The 20,524-nt window shown below is 38.6% G+C and overlaps 1 protein-coding gene across 1 annotated transcript in view; it reads right to left on the minus strand.

Annotated features, from left to right (window-relative positions):
* GTF2E2 (general transcription factor IIE subunit 2) overlaps positions 1 to 20,524 on the minus strand; it is an 86,312-nt gene that overhangs the window by 16,396 nt on the left and 49,392 nt on the right. The window contains exon 6 of the mRNA XM_032144485.2: positions 12,782 to 12,875. Coding sequence (XP_032000376.1) covers positions 12,782 to 12,875 — 94 coding nt within the window. The remainder of the gene's footprint in view (positions 1 to 12,781; positions 12,876 to 20,524) is intronic.

Consider the following 20,524-nt stretch of genomic DNA (forward strand, 5'->3'; position numbering starts at 1 on the left):
AATCCCAGCACTTTGGGAGGCCGAGGTGGGCAGATCACCTGAGGTCAGAAGTTCGAGACCAGCCCGACCAACATGAAGAAATCCTGTCTCTACTAAAAATACTAAATTAGCCGGGCATGGTGGTGTATGCCTGTAATGCTAGCTACTGGGGAGGTGAGGCAGGAGAATCACTTGAACCCAGTAGGTGGAGGTTGCGGTGAGCCGAGATCACACCATTGCACTCCAGCCTGGGCAACAAGAGCAAAACTCCATTTCAAAAAAAAAAAAAAAAAAGTATATACTAGAGTCTTGCTTTTGCACCCAAGCAGAAAAATAGTGTGTTTAGACCATTTACATTTAACACAATGATTAATGTAGTTGGAATAAAGACTATAATCTTCACCACTGTTTCTATTTGTTCCATCTGCTCGTGTTTTCCTTCTGTCTCTGTGTTCATTTAGATTAGCTGGATATATTTGTATGATTCCATTTTATCTCCACTATTGGCTTATTACATTTTCTTCAAAAATGTTTTTAGTGGTTGACCTAGGTTTACAATATACATATTTAATTAATCAGAGCCTGGCTTAGAGTAAGTCATAGCATTTTGTATGTCGTGTAAAGACATTAGAACAGTATACTCCCAATTACTGATCCCTTCTGACCTTTGAGCTAATTTGCCATAAATTTTATTTCACATAACATGCCCTAAACACAAAATATATTGTTAATATTTTTGATTTATGGTCATCTTTCAGAGAAATTAGAAAAATATTTTTAAATAATAAAAACTCTATCTCCTAGAAATGTATTTGTATAGATCCAAATGCCTAATGTCATACCTCTTCTTCCTAAACGACTTCCTTTAATATTTCCAGTAGTACAGGTCTGATGGCAATGAATTGTCTCCATTTCTGTTTCTCTGAGAGAGTATTTCTCCTTCATTTTTGAAAGATTATTTTTGCCAGATGCAGTTGCTCACACCTGTAATCCTAACACTTTGGGAGGCTGAGGAGGGCAGATTGCTTGAGCCCAAGAGTTCAAAACCAGCCTTGGCAACATGGTGAAACCCCATCTCTACTAGAAATACAAAAAAATTAGCTAGATGTAGTGGCATGTACCTGCAGTCCCAGCTACTCAGGAGGCTGAGATGGAGGATGAATTAAGCCCTGGAGGCAGAGGTTGTAGTGAGCCAAGACTGCACCACTGCACTCTAGCCTGGGCCACAGAGTCAGACAAGAAAAATGAAAAGAAAGGAAAGGAAAAGGGGAAGGGGAAGGGGAAGGGGAAGGAGAAGAAGAAGAAAAAGAAAAAGAAAAAAAAGAAAAGAAAAGAAAAGAGATTATTTTTGCTGGGTACGGAATTCTGGGTTGAAAGGATGTTCTCCCTTTTGGCCATTTAAAGATGTGCTGCATTATCTTTCGGTCTGCATGGGTTCTAATAAGAACCCTGCATTCTTTTTTTCCTATGGAATTAGTCTCTTTCCTCTGACTGCCTTCAATATTTTCCATCTTTCATATTCTGCAGTTTGAATATGATATGCCTCAGTGTTTTTTCTGCCATTTGCCTGGTTTGGGGGATGATCTATTTGTGTTCTCTGAGCTTCACAGATCTTTGGTGTCCATCATTAATTTTAGAAAATTCTTGGTCATTACATCTTCAAGTATTTCTTCTGCCCCGTTTTCTTTCTTTTCCTTCTCAGACTTTACAAATCAGACCACTTGATATTGTCTCACAGCTCATGCGTGCTCTGCTCTATTTTTTTCACACTTCAGCTGTATTCAAGTTCACAGACTCCTTTTTTGGCTACACCAAGTTTAATAACGAGCTTGTTGACATTTTTCACCTATGTTACTGTCATTTTCATTTTTAGCATTTATTTTATTTTCTTACAGTGTCTATCTCTCTGCTGAAATATCCTACCTGACCATATAAGTTGCCCGCCTTTTTTACTAGAGATTTTAACATACTGAAGTTATTTTAGATTCCATGTCTGGTAGTTCCAAAGAATTTGGTCTTAAAAATGTCCTGTCTCAATTCCATGTCTGGTAGTTCCAAAGAATTTGGTCTTAAAAGTGTCCTGTCTCAATAGTGTGTTGTTCTTCCTTCCTTCTTTTTATGCCTCAGAAACTTTTTTGAAAGCAGGATATCCTCTGTAAGACAGCTGAGACTGAGGTAAATAGTTTTTATGCCTGGGAAATGGGCCCGCCTTTCCTTCTGCCAGATCTTTAGTGTGTGGAGGTTGAGTCAATCTATTGTCAGAACAGACGTGTGGTTTGGAATTTGTTGCTGCCATGGTTACCCACAACGTACCACCAGCTTTGAACTGTGTTAGGGTAGTGGCTGGTTTGCCAGAGGATGTTTTCCTCAGTGTCTGTTCGACCTTCAGCTTTTTTCGTTTTCCTTTTACGCTGCATCTGAACTCGTCTGCCTCCATGTTCTTGCGTCTCTCACCGATCTCCAGTGTCACCTGTCAGTCCGCAGCTGTTAGCCTCGTATGGGTGGGAAGATTCTCTGACATTAGGATTAAGCCTTGGTCTTGGGCAAACACTGTCTTCCTTGGTGACTAGGGTGTGGCCTTCTCAGTGCTCCTGCCCTTTCTCCTCCACTAAAGTTCTGGGCCTAGCACATATTCCTGTCCCTCGCCAAGGACGAAAGACTTTTTTTCTGTTCTCTTTCCACAGTGGTTTAAGGCTCTTATCTCATAGGAGCAAAGAAGGGAAGAAGGACTCAGGGCTTCGTGTCTTTCCAAAAGGATCTACTGTCCCCCTCCCTCCAGGGGGAACAGTAAGGGACACTTTCTCCGTACCCACACCCTAGCCTCAACCTTTTTTGTAAGCATCCAAAGAAATCTGTGGAGAAGAGCCTGTGAGTGGATACAAATTCCCCGTGTCTGCAGCCCGCCAGGCGATCTGTTTTCTTGCTGGTCTACACTAAGTTCATTAAATTTTAACTGAATTCTCCTGCAGGATGTTCACTTTGTCTATCTCAGGTAAACAAGTGCTCAGGTCTTACCTTTCCATGGGGGTGCTGTCTCTCCTTACAGTTTGGGTTGGGAGGCTGTCCTGTAACCTCAGCTCACTGATGAATTCAGTAAGGTATCAGCATGCAGACTTCTGGGGTTTGTTGTTGCTGTCAGGGTAGGAACGATGCTCTCTAGCTTTCTCCATTCTAAGTAGAAGCTAAAAGTCCCCAACTATCTGCTTTTCAGCCAAACTTTAAAGGCTGTTTAATGAATGTGGCTAGCTTTGCACACTATAGGCATATATGAAAGAAAATAATTTCAGGTCAAACTTCCAACTCAGCAACAAAAATACCTCTGTAATCCCAATAAAGCATGCAAAATTATTGTTTTAAAATGTAGGCAATAGCCAGAATTTTACATGTCAAACTTATTATTATAGCTGTTGAAGAAACTATATCCTACCAAAGAATAGTTCTGGTATTTTGATCATCAATTTGTTAAGTTCTAATTTATCAACATGTGAAAACTGCACTGATTTCTTTAGAATAAGTATTACATTATCTGTCCAACAAGTCAACTGTGTATTTCTCTCTGTATAACAATAAATGCAAAATGGGAAAAAAGTACATATGAAAAACATACCTTTTACTCATTGGTTAATTTCATTCAATACACTTTCTACCACTGCAAAATTTCAGTTCCCTGAAGACAGAAATTTCTTTGCCTTTCTACCTGATATGCACAGAAGCTTACATATTGCAGGCCTCTTATGACACAATCGCAGAGGTAATATTACCTACTTAAATAGTGGCCGCAATGGTCTGGAAAGCTGATCTGTATATTAATATAAAGAAAGAACACACAACACTATAAATTTTCATGGCACAATAGAACTGAAAGTACACTTTAAAAATTTTAATTTAACTAGTTCCTTTTGTTTAAAGTCACTTGAGCTATTTTCAGAGAAAAACCCTGAAAAAAAAACTCTTCAATTTTTTTCAATAAAACATTTATACTTAATCCCTGCCTTTCCTTAGCTCAATGCTGTTGCAATATTTAAACATGACATCTACTATGTAAATGTAAATATATGACATCTACTATGTAAATCATTTAAGTATGACATCTACGTAAATGTATTACAGCTGTATAAATACTTAAGATGAATACTGGAACACAGGGGTATTTTAGAGATACAATCTCACAGAATCTCAAATTTAATTACTTTTTAAAACGTGGGGACAAAATGTTCAGTTAACAAAGATAAATAACCTGGTTTTCTTTAATTTTATAAAATGAGTGAAAGAAAATGAATTTTTAAAACAAGACAATCTTTGGCTGGGCATGGTGGCTCACACCAGTAATTCCTGCACTTTGGGAGGCCAAGGCAGGAGGATCATTTGGCCCAGGAGTTCAAGACCAGTCTGGGCAACAAAGTGAGACCCTGTCACTATTTATAAAAATTAATAAAATAAAAAACAAGATACTCTTTATGTTCTATGAGGTTGGCAAAGTCAACTAAAAACACCCAATCAGCATTTGTGAGGACATGAAGAAATAGATTCCTTCTCATTTACTACTGTGGAGGTATAAATTGGCCCAATTTTACAATAGACATTTGGTAAGGCATTAGTATTTTCAAAAATATGTCTATCTTTTGATCCAGCAATTCAACCTCAAGAAAATGTACACACAGCACTATTTATAACAGCATAGAGCAAAAAATAAAACCAAAAAAATAAATAAATAACTGGCTGGGCACAGTGGCTCACGCCTGTTATCCTAGCACTTTGGGCGGCTGAGGCAGGCGAATCACTTGAGGTCAGGAGTTCAAGACTAGCCTGGCCAACATGGTGAAACCCTGTCTCTACTAAAAACACAAAAAATTAGCCAGGCATGGTGGTGCATACTTCTAATCCCAGCTACTCGGGAGTCTGAGACAGGAGAATCGTTTCAACCTGGGAGGCAAGGGTTGCAGTAAGCCAAGATTGTGCCATTGCACTCCAGCCTGGGCAACAGAGCGAGAGTTCGTCTCACAAAAAACTTTCCATCTGTGGAGTTTGTATGCCTGGAAACGGGCCAGAAAAAATTGTTTTAGAGTATATCAACAAAACAGAATACTATGTAGCCATTTAAAAAATAACGATCAGGCAGGGCACGGTGGCTCACACCTGTAATCCCAGTACTTTGGGAGGCCAAGGTGGGCAGATCACTAGGTCAAGAGATCGAGACCATCCCGGCCAACACTGTGAAACCCCATCTCTACTAAAAATACAAAAATTAGCTGGGCGTGGTGGCACCCACCTGCAGTCCCAGCTACTAGGGAGGCTGAGGCAGGAGAATCGCTTGAACCCGGGGGGCAGAGGTTGCAGTGAGCGGAGATCACGCCACCACACCCCAGCCTGGTGACAAAGCGAGACTCTGTCTCAAAAAATAATAAATAAATAATGATCTAAAACAGTATGAGAGCCCCAGAGCACAGACTCAAAAGTGGTAGCTACTATAAGAATCCTGAATTCTTAAGATAAAGATGAAACTGTTTAAGCTTCCAGTAAGAAAAAAAGTTGCCACAATGAGGAAAAAGATTGTCCATTAGAATTCTCATCACAAACACCAAAAACCATAACGTAACTGCAGAAAATCGCACAAATGTGGCCTGAGACTGCTAAATTGGCTTTCTTTGCTATCTGTTTAACCAAACACAAAACTATAAAACCAGTGAGTCAGTGACAGATAGATAAATAAATAACCAGGTTAAGTAGGATTAAAATGACTAGCACCGTGGGTACTATTTTATTTTTCCGATACTAATAATAGTTAACATTACCATGTTCTTACTTTCCACCAGATTCTCTTCCAAGTTCCAAGCACTTTTATTTATATTCACTCATTTAATCCTCAAAGACAATGAGGTAACAATACTATTATTTCTATTTTACAGATGAGGAATCTCAGAGAGAGGTTAAGTGTCTTGCCTAGGCTAGTAAGGGACTGAGCTAAGATAAAATCTACATGGAATGAATAAATCTTTTTTTAGAGTAAAAAAAAAAATAAAAAATAAATTAAAAAAAGATAACACCTACAATCTAACTTCTCAGCACCGGCCTCTTCCCCATCACATTTGTACTACCTTTAAATGAATAAGCTCCTGACTTCAGGAAAGAAATGCCTTTGAAATATAAGTTGCATGCCTAGGTCCAACTACTCTGTGTTCACTTCTACACTGGATTAAAAAATTACTACACCATCAACTCTCTCCTTGAGCTAATTCTCATTTTAGGACAAGTGCTTCTATTACAGACAGAACCCTCCGTGTGCCTGAAGTGTGCACACTCAGAGTTCCTCTCTATGGCTAAGGTTGCCACCTAGTGGAACGAAAACAAAATCTTCACGCAAAGCATAAAGCATTCTGAGGCATAAAAAGAGGGAGAGACGAATGTTAAAAATGTGTCCATTTTCAATGGGTCTTCCCTGGAAACACACATTCCTTATATCATTAACAAAAACTTGTTTTGTTTTGTTTTTTATTACTGATTTATGTAATACTGGTACTTTCAACTAAAAGACTGGTGGTACCTTACCCGAGGTTCCTGTAAGTGGCTGTTCCCTCTGGTGTCTCTACAGCACCATGTGAACACCAAAATGACAAAATGCAAACAGCTGAACTACGCTTCCTATACCATTCTACCCACTCAGCCTGGAAGGCCAAGGACAGCAACCTCATTCACTATGATCTTCCATCCACCACCAAGTGTGCGGAATGACAGGAGCCGGGAAAAGGAATCTGAAGACAGTGGGTCTCAATCTTCCTCTATTCTATCAACATAAACTGGACCTTTAACCAAGTTCCCAACAAGGGGAATTTTGTTCTCCAGGTGACATTTGATAATGTCTAAAGATAGTTTTGGTTGTTACACTGCAGGGAAGCTAAGCTACTGGTATCTAAACAAGCCAAGGATGCTGATCAATGCCCTACAAGGCTCAGGACACTCCCCACACCAAAAAAAAAATTACTCAACCCCAAATGTTAACACTGCCAAGGTCAAAAGCCCTGCTTAACCCCCACCATCCTTCTTAAGAGGGACACAGATCAGTGAAAAATATCAGTTTATAATAATAAGCTGAGCCTACAAACCCAATTCTATTTAACATATATAAACAAAGTATTTTTGGCACTTTTAATAAACTTTTCTAGGAATATACAATGTATATTGTACACAGAATATAGCATTATTAACCTTGATAAATCACAGAAGAAATGCACTTTGTATTTTCAGAACTTTACCAAGAATTCTTTACCACTTAAGGAAGAGACCAGTTATGAAATCTTAGTTGCCAATATATCGTTAACTATATTGGCCCATCAGTGGCTATCATCTTCATGGTGACTCTACAATAGAAAGATATACAGCTGTTTCACTTCTATTCCATTTACATGCTAGGATAATTGCCTGAGTATTTATACATTTCTGAATCTTTATTTATTTATTTTTTTTTTTGAGACAGAGCCTTGCTCTGTTGTCCAGGCTGGAGTGCAGTGGAGCAATCTAGGCTCACTACAACCTCCACCTCCCAGGTTCATGCGATTCTTGCGTTTCAGCCTCCCAGGTAGCTGGGATTACAGACACACGCCAGCATGTCTGGCTAATTTTTGGACTTTTAGGAGAAACGGGATTTCACCATGTTGACCAGGCTGGTCTTGAACTCCTGACCTCAAGTGATCACCTAAGGCAGGCCTCCCAAAGTGCTGGGATTACAGTCACGGGTCACAGCACCTGGCCGAAATAAATTTTTAAAGCATAAAAAAATATTTTCATTTATTCTTTACATTACACTTAGGGTATTACACTGACTTTTTAAGAAAGTATGTGTATCAGTAGGTTATATTATCTATGAACTTAATTTCACAAAAGCAAAGATGACGTTACAAATCATTTGCTATAAGAAGTGTTCACTGACTTTGGAAGGCCAAGGCAAGCAGATCACCTGAGGTCGTGAGTTTGAGACCAGACTGACCAACATGGAGAAAACCTGTCTCTACTAAAAATACAAAATTAGCCAGGCATGGTGGCATGCCTATAATCCCAGCTACTCAGGAGGCTGAGGCAGGAGAATCGCTTGAACCTGGGTGGCAGAGGTTGCTGTGAGCCAAGATTGCACCATTGCACTCCATCCAGCCTGGGCAACAAGAGCGAAACTCCATCTCAAAAAAAAAAAAAAAAAAAAAAAAAAAAGGTGTTCACTGAATCTGGTGAAACAAAAGCCACTCTAGGAAAAAAACTAGTCCTTCCCACAATCTTTGCCTTTGCTATTCCCTCTGCCTGGATACTCGCCTTACAGTCCCACACGTGGACACTATTCTGATCCTTGGCAAGGCTAGCTGCACCCCATTTTTCCTGTTTTGCTCACTTCACCTTTTTTCAGAGGTTGTATCTGAACCTCACCACCCCCACCTTACCACAGAGCTCATTTCTTTTCTTCCTGGCATTTCATACAATCTGCAATATTTTCAAATTTCGTATATTGTCCCCCACTTCAGAATGGAAGCTCTATAAAGACAGGGACTGGTCTATCTTACCCCTATATTTAGCAAAATGACTAGGGCACTTAGGAAGAGACCATTAAATATTTCTTGAATAAACAGGCTTACGAATAAACATTAATAAACTGTAACAAAAATCCCAGAAATTGTCAACAAAGAAATAAAAAGACAACAGAAGATAAGAGAATGAAAATAAATTATACCATTTCCAAGTAAATGATGGGGAGATTACAACATATAATAAACAATGTAAATGTAAAATGACAGAACTGATTCAAAAGTTAAAGCCAGCCATATGCCATATAGAAAGGAAATACTTAAAACAACAACAAAAAAATACAGACAAAGTAAAAGATGGGCAAAAATATATCAAATTTTTAAAAAGCCAGAGGTTATGAGAGTTAGATGGGATAAAGCTGGACATCAAGGAAAAGAACATTAAATACAACCAAGGGGGACACATTATAATGATTTGAACACAATTCTTAAATAAACTATGACTGCCAAGAATGTTTATAAACTAAAAACTCTGCATGAAAATATAAAAAGCAGTAACTACAGGAAAAATAAACAAAAACATAAAAGTTGTGAGAGATTCTGATGTTTGCTCAGTCACTGCTTAGATCAAGTAATCAAAAAATAAATATGTATGTAGATGGTGATCTGACAGATTATATTTTCTGTTAAAATGAAAACACAACAAACAACAGAGATAAAATAAGTAGTTCACAAAGAAATAAGGAAAGAAGAAATACAAAAGCGCGCCATAAATAGAGAAAATAACAGTGAGAAAATTAAGTCCGAGGGCCACGCTCTGAAAAACCGCACGCTATTAAATTTGAAATTTTAAAAAGAATGATTTTGTAGAAAAACACAAAATTATCAAAATTGACTTGCAAGATAGAAAACTTAAGGACATAAGCAAATAAAACATTAAGAATGTTGCCAAGAAAGTAAATAGCCAGATACATTCATGGGTATATGCCTTCACATTTTTAAAGAATCTACTATTCTCATAAGGAAGGAAGGGGGGAGAGGAAGAAAAACTACTTTTCTTTTTATGAACCCAGCATAATAACCATAACCAAAATCTGACAAAGCACACAAAAAAGAAAAGTGATCATACTGAAACTATTGTCCTAAATACATTAATATAAAAAATCTAGAAATACGTGAAGCCAAAGAAAGGCTATCTAGGAGTGTAAGGATAGTTAAATATTAAGAAACCTAGCAGTACATTTCACCATATATTAAATAAGTTAGCAACAACAACAATCTGAAAAGATGCAAAAATATTTTCTCAATTTACTTCTGCATTATCTTCCTGATTTCTATGTCTATTTCATTACAATAAAAAATACATAGCCAATGTGTAAGATATGTAAAGATATTTGCTTCAGCATTGTTAACTATTTTAAAACTCATTAATCAGGTACACACAGTGGAATACTAACCAGCCATACATCATTATGGAATATCTGTAATGCTGAGAAAGCAAACTAAAAGAATACACATCAAATTATTTACAGAACTTGTTCCTGATTATGTCAGATTTAACTACCAAGCATATATTATCACAAGACATGCATCACATATCCATGATGCATGTTTAATTTCTGCATCACATACGCTGGAGTTTAATATTACTATTTTACTCTATGTATTTCCAGATTGTTATTGTTTTCTGGGGGGGAGGGGGAGTGAAAATTCTCATTTTGCCCCTATAAGCTACGCAATAAGGAAATAGAAAAGAGTTTAAGCCAACAAAGGGCATATAAAATGACAAATGAAAACGGGGTAATATTAAGGAAGTATAGATAAAATATACACAAACAGGAAAAAGCGAAGTCAAAACAATGGTATCCACAGAAAGAGCACACAAGGGACAGAAAGTGACAGCTCAGCGTGCAGATTACAAGAACACCTGGGCTTCCCATTGCTAAACACACAGTGTACTCCTAAAATAACCCCAAAGAAATACTATTAAGAAATTCTAGAGCTTCATGTACACTCTTACAGAGCTACTGCAATCTCTTTCCTATCAACCACCCGCCTCAAGTTAAACATCTGCTTACACAACAGACATGCTACGCTATGCTGCCATCTGCAGAGCAGACTTAACACTAAAATTCCCACTGAGAACATTTAAATATGTTTGTTGAAGGCATCAAAGTAAATGATGGAGAAACTAAAACTTAACTAGAGATATAACTATATTGGGAGGAGAGAGATAGGTATAGGAAAGAGAAATGACAGTAAGTCACACGATGTTTAAAGTTGAAAAAAAATCAAGAAACAATAGCATAAGCGTATTATTAGCAATTGGGAAAAAACTGAAGAATCCAAAATAAAACTAGTTAAGTAGTTGCCACAAAAGAAAGGGACTGCAGCTAGAGAAGGGAAAGGCACATCTGCCTTCTAGTATAGGCTCTTACTCTGTATTTGAACTTGTAATACTTGTGATAAGTTTTTTTAAGTACTGCAAAAATTTTTCAAAATGAGTTAATTATACCTAAGAATAAAGGAATCGGTTATTTCTTAGATTTTTTTTTTTTTTTGAGCTCAGAAATATCTCAAATGGTTTTTAACTTTCTTTTTAAAGGCAGAGTCTCACTCTGTCACCCAGGCTGTAGTGCAGTGGCACAATCAGCTCACCATAACCTCTAACTCCTGAGTTCAAGCTATACTCTTGTCTCAGCCTTGAGAGTAGCTGAGACCACTGGCATGCGCCACCAAGCCTGGCTAATTTTTCAGTTTTTAGTAGAGACAGGGTCTCACTTTTCTGCCCAGGCTGGTCTTGAACTCCTGGCCTGAAGCAATCCTCCTACCCTGAAGCAATCCTCCTGCCTTGGCTTCTGAAAGTGCTAGGATTAGAGGCATGAGCCACCATGCCCAGCCTTAAATGTTTTTAAAAGCAAGAAATATAAAAATTAGCATAGGCCGGGCGCGGTGGCTCACGCTTGTAATCCCAGCACTTTGGGAGGCCGAGGTGGGCGGATCACGAGGTCAGGAGATCGAGACCACGGTGAAACCCCGTCTCTACTAAAAACACAAAAAAATTAGCCGGGCGTGGTGGCGGGCACCTGTAGTCCCAGCTACTCAGAGAGGCTGAGGCAGGAGAATGGCAAGAACCCGGGAGGCAGAGCTTGCAGTGAGCCAAGATTGCGCCACTGCACTCCAGCCTGGGCGACAGAGCGAGACTCCGTCTAAAAAAAAAGAAAAAAAAAAAATTAGCATAAAGGCAACACTGCAAGTAACGAAGACTAAAAGCAATATAAAAATCGCCAGGCAGTACTGAAGTCTTTGTTCAACAGGCACCTACCACTACAATGGACAGCATAAGTTCACTACATACTTGCTTTGTTATATAAAAGCTTATTAGAAACAACAACATCAAAGAACTGGAATATTCTGCACATTTTTATTTAATTAACATTTATTGTGAACCAATTACATGTAAGGTACGCAACTGAGATTTTCACAAAAATACAATTTCCTAAAACAAGTTCAGGGAAACTAAAGCCCTATCTATCAGAACCACAAGCCTGGATACCTATAGACAGATAACAAAAGGAAAACTTAAGGTTACTGCACAAATCACAAAATCAATTAAATTGATGTTCAATTATTTTCCTGCCATTTTATAAAACTTCAAAAGTAATATAAATTTACAGTAAAATACCACCACATTTGCTAAAATGGCAATTGGTACTTGAGTAATACATTTTTCATCACTAAACCCTTGTTTAATTAATGACAAATTATTGACAAAAATTTAAAACTAAAGTCCAAACATACGTATCAAATACTTAGTAAGAGATTCAATATACAGCTTAGCATCCAACTCCACAATTTCCAGAAAGAAAAACATCATCTCCTTCCTTATTCAATTTGATAATTGAAAGATTCATAAGGTAAGAGAACACTATTCACCAATAAAAGTTTATTCTTTTTCCCATCCTGTATCAAGCTTTTGTATCAGGATATGAACTTACATTTGTAAAAGTCTGAAGATAAAGAAATAAACCCGTTTGGTTCAGTTGAGTTATAAACATTAAGAAATCCTGAACTGTGATGGTAAGTATAATTAACCTAAAATCTTTCAAATCACGTATTTCAAATTGCATTCTAAGAAACAATATGTTAGACACAGGGGCCACTGGCTGTGTTCTAAGAGATGATAATGCTAAAAAAGCAATATAAGATTTAAATTATAATTGTATTACAAATATTAATTTTATCACCCTAAAATTGTAATATACTTGCAAACTAAAGTATAATACAGAAAAGCTCACCTTCATCCACAGAAAACTGACAGCTCTTATCATTGAAGAAAAGTATTTTCTTCTTATCGGGACGATTTACAAATAGTATCTGGTCCCCCAAAGCCTTAAAGATAGATAAAATAAAGATTTTTCAGTTAACTCCAAATTACCTCACCAAAAAAAAAAAAAAAAATTTAAACAACAAAGGACTTTTATTTCCTTAACACACTCAGTGTACCACCATAGGGTCCACTGGACCCAATTTTAGTTTTAGTTTTGTTTTTAAGAGACTCCACCCAGACTGGAGTGCAGCTCACTGCAGCCTCAACCTCCCAGGCTCAAGCAATCCTCCCACCTCAGCCTCTGGAGTAACTGGGACCACTGGTGCGTTGCCACCACATCTAGCTAATGTTTTTAATTTTTTGTAGTGAAAGGGTCTCACTATGTTGCCAGGGCTGGTCTCGAACTCCTGGGCTCAAGCGATCTTCCCACCTCAGCCTCCGAAAGTACAGGGAATACAGGTGTGAGCCACTGCACCCAGCCCCAATTTTAGTTTTTGAGTTTCTTTCTTGAGTAGTTCAATTATTTAAAAATTGGTATTTCCAGACTTGTATTCTTAGAGGTCTTCCAAAGAACAAAAATAAAATGTGTTTCACTTAAAACAGAAAATTCAATCTCTGCTGCAATTACTATCTGGGTCCATGGGACTCTTTCAATAATCTAAGACACATAATAGAATCTTGGTGTTCTTACTTTTCCTCTACCTTGAGATATTTTGCTACTTACTCATCATTACCCATCAATTATTTCCAATTGTGCTTTTAAAATGCTAAAATAGTAAGAAAATAGAAGAATGATTAAATCACCTAGAAATGTGATGCAATAGTGAAATACATGGGCATCCTTCAGTTTTCTTACTGCATTGCCCAAAGGATTACATTACACCTTTTCAAGAAGATATAAAAGATTGGAAGAGTCTTCTTGTTGTTTTTTAACTTTCATTGAGTACACCTGACAAAAAAAATTTTGTATTTTCTACCCTTGAGAGCAAAGACAAGAAAACTGACATTTCACAATTATTAGATGAAGGAAAATATGAATGCAAAAAGCCAAATAGCAGCACTCTAGACTATCTGGCCAAAATTCATCATAGGAATAAAGTCTCAAGCTATGGAGTCTTTAGATGACAATAACTCAAGTGAAGATTCTCAAGCTTAAGAATCAACAAGCAAACAAAACGCTTCTCAATACAAAATGGAAATGATATTCTCATCCCATTATTCAACAGGAAGATTAATTATCACACAGTATTTTGTGACAAGAATCTTTATCATCTCACTTTGCTAAAAGGATATATGACAGTATTCTTTTTGAGGTGTTTTCCAAAAATTACTTGATACTGAAGTTTGCTGTGTTAAATTCTTACTAAAATCTCTAATAAAGCTGTTTTCATCATCCCATTATTCTTACTTATGTAAATTATTCATAAAATGACTTAAAGTAGCTTAAAAATAATACTCCACTAGATCGAGGTGGTAAAAGGTGATAACTACAGGATGAGCAACCCAAATCCCAAAATCTCGAATCCAAAATCCAAAACTTTTTGAGTGCTGACATGACATGCCAAAGAAATACTTACTGGGAGCCGGGTGCAATGGCTCACACCTATAATCCCAGCACTTTGGGAGGCCAAGGCAGGAGGATCACTTGAGGTGAGGAGTTTTTTTGTTTGTTTGTTTTGGGACAGTCTCGCTCTGTCATTCAGGCTGGAGTGCAGTGGTGCGATCTCAGCTCACTGCAAGCTCTGCGCGGTGGCTCACGCCATTCTCCTGCCTCAGCCTCCCGAGTAGCTGGGACTACAGGCGCCTGCCACCACGCCCTGCTAATTTTTTGTACTTTTTAGTAGAGACGGGGTTTCACCATGTTAGCCAGGATGGTCTCGATCTCCTGACCTCGTGATCCGCCTGCCTCGGCCTCCCACAGTGCTGGGATTACAGGCGTGAGCCACCACACCCGGCCGAGGTCAGGAGTTTTGAGACCAGCCTGGTTAACACGGTGAAACCCGATCTCTACTAAAAATAGAAAAATTAGCTGGACATGGTGGCAGGTGTCTGTAATCCCAGCTACTTGGGAGGCTGAGACCAGAGAATCTCTTAAACTCAGGAGACAGAGGTTGCAGTGAGCTGAGATCACACCACTGCACACCAGCCAGAGCAACAGAAAGAGACTCCGCATCAAAAAAAAAAAAAAAGAAAAAGAAATACTCACTGGAGCACATTTTGGATTTCAGATTTTCAGCTCTGGAATGTTTAACTGGTATAATGAAAATATCCCCAAATTGGAAAAAAATCCAAAACAGTTCTGGTCCCAAGCATTACAGATAAGGGACAGTCAAATTGTACATATGTAAAATAAATGAAAGAACCTGAAGGCATTGCTAAAAAACATTAAAGACATGAATAAATGAAAAGAATTCTGTGCTCATGTATTAAAAAACTTACTACAGTTACGACGGCAAGACTACCCAAAGTTACCTATTCAGTGTAATCCCTATCAAAATCCCAATGGAATTTTTTGCAGAAAAGGAAAAATCCATCCAAAAATTTATATCAAATCTCAAGGGACCTCAAAAAGCCTGAAATGGTTTAGATCTGTGTCCCCATCAAATCTCATGTCAAACTGTAATCCCCAGTGTTGGAGGTGGGGCCTGGTGGGAGGTGACTGGTATGAAGGTGGATTTCCCTCTTGGTGCTGTTCTCCTGATAATGAGTTCTCATGAGATCTGGTCATTTAGAAGTGTGTAGCACCTTCCCCACTCTCTCTTGCTGCTGCTCCGGCCATGTAAGATAAGCCTGCTTCTCCTTCACCTTCTGCCATGATTATAAGTTTCCTGAGACCTCCCCATAAGCTGAGTAGACACCAGCATCATGCTTCCTGGAGAGCCTGCAGAACTGTGAGCCAAATGAATCTCTTTTCTTTATAAATTATCCAGTCTCAAGCATTCCTTTATAGCATTGCAAGAATAGACTAATACATAGCCAAAACAATCTTGAAAAAGAACAAAATTAGTGATCTCACTCTTACTGATTTCAAAATATATTACAAAGCTGCATTAATCAGGCCAGGCACAGTCGTTCACACCTGGAATGCCGCCACTTTGGGAAGCCAAGGGTGGGCGGATCACTTGAGGTCAGGAGTTCGAGACCAGCCTGGCCAACATGGTGAAACCACATCTCTACTAAAAATAAAAAAATTAGCTGGGTGTCGTGGTGTGTGCCTGTAATCCCAGCTAATCAGGAGGCTGAGGCAGGAGTACTGCTTGAACCTGGGAGGCAGAGGTTGCAGTGACCCAAGATTGCATCACTGCGCTCCAGCCTGGGTGACAGAGCATGACTGTCTCCAAAAAAAAAAAAAAAAAAAAAAGCTACATTAATCAAAACACTGTAGTGCTGGCATGAAGAAAGACATATAGGCAGAATAGAGGGCCCAGAAATAAACCTTCACATATATGGTCAAATGATCTTCCACATGAGTACCAAGACTAAGACTATTCAATGGGAAAAGGACGGTCTCTTCATCAAGACACTGGGAAAACTGGATATCCACATGAAAAGGAATAAAGTTGGACTCTTATACCATATACAAAAATTAACTCTAAATAAATACCTAAATATAAGACCCAAAACTATAAAACTCCTACAAGAAAACGTAGGACAAAAGCTTCCTGACATTAGATTTGGCAATGATTTAAACATGACACTAAAGGCACAGGCAATAAAATCAAAAATAGACAAGAGTGCAGCAAACTCAAAAACTGGCAAATTAAAGGGCACAATCAACAGAGTAAAAAGGCAACCTACAGAATGGGAGAAAATATTTGCAAATCATGTATCTGGTAAGGAATTAATATCCAGAATATATTTTTAAAAACTCCCACAATTCAACAACAAAAAACAACCCAATTCAAAAATGAGCAAAGGACCTGAATAGATAGTTCTCCAAAGATGACATACAACAGCCAACAAACACATGGTGCTCACGTCGCAAATCACTACAGAAATGCAAATCAAAACTACAATAGCCTATCACTTCATACCTATTAGGACTGCAATTATCAAAAATAAAAGCAGAAAATAAGAAGTGTTGGCAAGGATTGGAGAAACTGGAACCTTTACGTACTGTTTGTGGGGCTGTAAAATGGTACAACCACTATGGAAAACAGTATGGCAGTTCCTCAAAATATAAAACCACCTTATGATCCAGGAATCCTGCTTCTGTATCTCCAAACACGTTGAAATATAGTCCGAGAGTTATTTGCACACTCATATTCACAACACTATTCACAATAATCAGGAGGTGAAAGCAACCCAAATGTCCATCAAGGAATGCACAAAGAGAATGTATTATAAAAATACAATGGAATATTATTCAGCTTTAAAAAGGAAGAAAATCCCGTCACAAGCACAACATGGATGAACCTTGAGAATATTATGCTAAGTGAAATAAGACAGTAATGAAATGACAAATACTGGAAGATTCCTCTTATATAAGGTATCTAAAGTAGTCAAACTCAAGTAGAATGGTGGGTACCAGAGACTGTGGGGAGGGGCAAAAGGGCAGTCATTGTTTAATATATATAGTTTCAGTTATGCAAAGTGTAAAAGTTTTGGAGATCTTCTGCACTACAATGTGAATATACTTAACACTACTGAACTGAACACTCAAAAAATAGTTGAGATGTTAAATTTCAGGCTGCAGCCAGGCACGGTGGCTCACACCTGTAATCCCAGCACTTTGGGAGGTCGAGGCAGGCGAATCACCTGGGGTCAGGAGTTCAAGACCAGCCTGACCAACATGGAGAAACCCCATCTCTACTAAAAACACAAAAGTAGTCAAGTGTGGTAGTGCACGCCTGTAATCCCAGCTACTCAGGAGGCTGAGACAGGAGAATCACTTGAACCCGGGAGGCAGAGGTTGCAGTGAGCTGAGATAGTGCCATTGCACTCCAGCCTGGGCAACAAGAATGAAACTCCGTCAAAAAAAAAAAAAAAAAAATTCTTGTTGCATATTTTTACAATTAATCTTTAATTTTAAAAAGGAACCCTAAGGCCGGGCGCGGTGGCTCACGCCTGTAATCCCAGCACTCTGGGAGGCCGAGGCAGGTGGATCACGAGGTCAGGAGATCGAGACCATCCTGGCTAACACGGTGAAACCCCGTCTCTAATAAAAATACAAAAAAATTAGCCGGGCGTGGTGGCAGGCGCCTGTAGTCCCAGCTACTCGGGAGGCAGAGGCAGGAGAATGGCATGAACCCGGGAGGTGGAGCTTGCAGTGAGCTGAGATCGCGCCACTGCACTCCAGACTGGGTGACAGAGCAAGACTCTGTCTCAAAACAACAAAAAAAAAGGAACCCTAAAAAGTAACTAATTCAATGCATCACCTTATAATTAATGTATTACATCGCAAATGCAGACTGGCCTAGGAGGACTATACTGGCAGTTACTTTGTTAGAAAACCCCCACATAACAATCACTGAGGGACAAGCAATCTGAAACAGTCACTGGCTTTTTCCACTCTCTTGTTTTCTTGCTTTTGCACCGTCCTTTTTTTTGTTCCCTGCTAGCACTATATTGTACATTTCTTCAAAGCATCGTGTGATCAACAAAATTACAATAATACTTGTATCTCCACCAAGAACTGAAGAGGAAGCAACACGGATGAGATTTAACGTAGATGTGCCGAAGAACTACTTGAGGAATTTTTTAGACTACAACATATCTTCACAGTTTTTAAAAAAGAATAAAAATTTTGGGTTTCAAAAAATTTGGAAATAAAGTCTGACTGAAAATGAAAACAGACTGTGTGCTTTTCATAACCCCTTCTACTCTAATTCTAAGTAAGGGAACAGCCAGTAAAGACAGAGTGTCAAAGTAAATTTACATCACAAAATTATTTAAGATGGACTAAGGCATTATCAGATTATGGCACTGTTGCAGCTTAAAAAGTAATGAAAAGCCTACCACATATAGTAACAGGAAAGCCCCTATCAAAATGGGAGAAAACAGCCATGCAGGAAACACACCTAGCACTCAACTGTTAGGCTAGGATTCAGTAGTCCCACTGAATTCAACACACTATCGCACAAAGTATCAACTTTGGTGACATGTCTTTATTTACAACATTCGTGCAGTTTAAGTTGAGACACTTTTAAGTTAAAAATCTCAGGAGAGCTCTGCTTCTGGTAATGACCAAGTAGCTCGTAAAGGACCCACCCTCCCACAGAAAACACTATCAACTCTGGACAAGACATTTTAAAAATCAACTACCTAGGCTGGGCGTGGTGGCTCACGCCTGTAATCCCAGCACTTTGGGAGGCTGAGGTGGGCAGATCACCTGAGGTTGGGAGTTGGAGACCAGCCTGACAAACATGGAGAAACCCCACCTCTACTAAAAATACAAAATTAGCCAGGTGTAGTGATGCATGCCTGTAGTCCCAGCTACTCGGGAGGCTGAGGCAGGCGAATCGCTTGAACCCAGGAGGCAGAGGTTGTGGTGAGCCGAGATCACGCCATTGCACTCCAGCCTGGGCAACGAGAGTGAAATTCCATCTCAAAAAAAAAAAAAAAAAAATACAACCAACTACCTAAAGGAACTGAAGAGCAACCAAAAGAAGACAGGCAAAAAGGGGAGGAGGGGTCTGTACTTAGAAAGAAAGAGCACAGAGGGCAGGCCACTCTCAGTGCCCTATGCAGCTAAAACTCAGTTTTAGCTCATCCTCAGTGTTTCTGCATTGAAGAATCAGGAAATAGAGTGTGGGGCAACCACATCAACTGGAAAGTGAAAAAGGAAACCTTGGAAAAAGTCCGTCTAACTGCCCTGGGATATGCATGAATGGAAAAAGATTCCAAGATTCCAAGCAAAAGGGCTAAGGCTAAAAGAACAGAAGAGACATATCATATGCTACCTGCTGTAGGGCAGACAAGGTTTGGAGTAACTGCTCACTTAACCACAAAACAAAACAAATAGAAACACTCTTGGGAGGAATGCAACAGAATCCTGAGTCTTTACACATATTAATATAATCTACAAGGTCTAAGACCCAACAGAAATGTATTAGACATATGAAGAAACAGGAAAATATGACCCATAAAAGAGACAGTCAATGCAGACCAGCTCTAAGATGACTCGGCTGTTAGAATAAGATTTTAAAGCAGCTATAAGAAATCATACTCAAGGGTGTAACAAAACATACTCGTCACGAATGGGAAAAAAAGAAAACAAAATTCAGCAAAGAAACAGAAACCAGAAGAAAAATTTACAAAGAAAGACAAGAACTGAAAAATACAATTAAAAAATTCACCAACTGGGCTTAACAAGTTGGAAGTGAAGAAGAAAAGTGAGTGAACTTGACAATGGATTAATAGAACAGAAAAAAAATTGAAATAAATAAACAGAGCCTCATGGACTTGTAGTACAATACCAGAAGATCTGACATGTATAATTCTGTTACCAAGAAGCAGAAGAGAGAAAAGGGCAAGTTTTCTTCTACAGGTAGCAAAATGAATGAAACTGCTTAATAAGTTAACATTAATAATTAGCAACTGTGACAAATGGAAACAAGCAGCTTTCCCCAGTGAGTTTCAAATTTAAACTGGAAATGTCATCTGTATCAGTAGGACTTTCATGGATAGCCTCTTTAGGACTTCAAAATAGCCAGGTTATTAACCAATGCTTTCATGTTTTAATGCCTCTAGTTCCTCAGGTAAGGAACAT

The sequence above is a fragment of the Hylobates moloch genome, unplaced genomic scaffold (assembly GCF_009828535.3).
Source record: "Hylobates moloch isolate HMO894 unplaced genomic scaffold, HMol_V3 SCAFFOLD_22, whole genome shotgun sequence".
NCBI lineage: Eukaryota > Metazoa > Chordata > Mammalia > Primates > Hylobatidae > Hylobates > Hylobates moloch.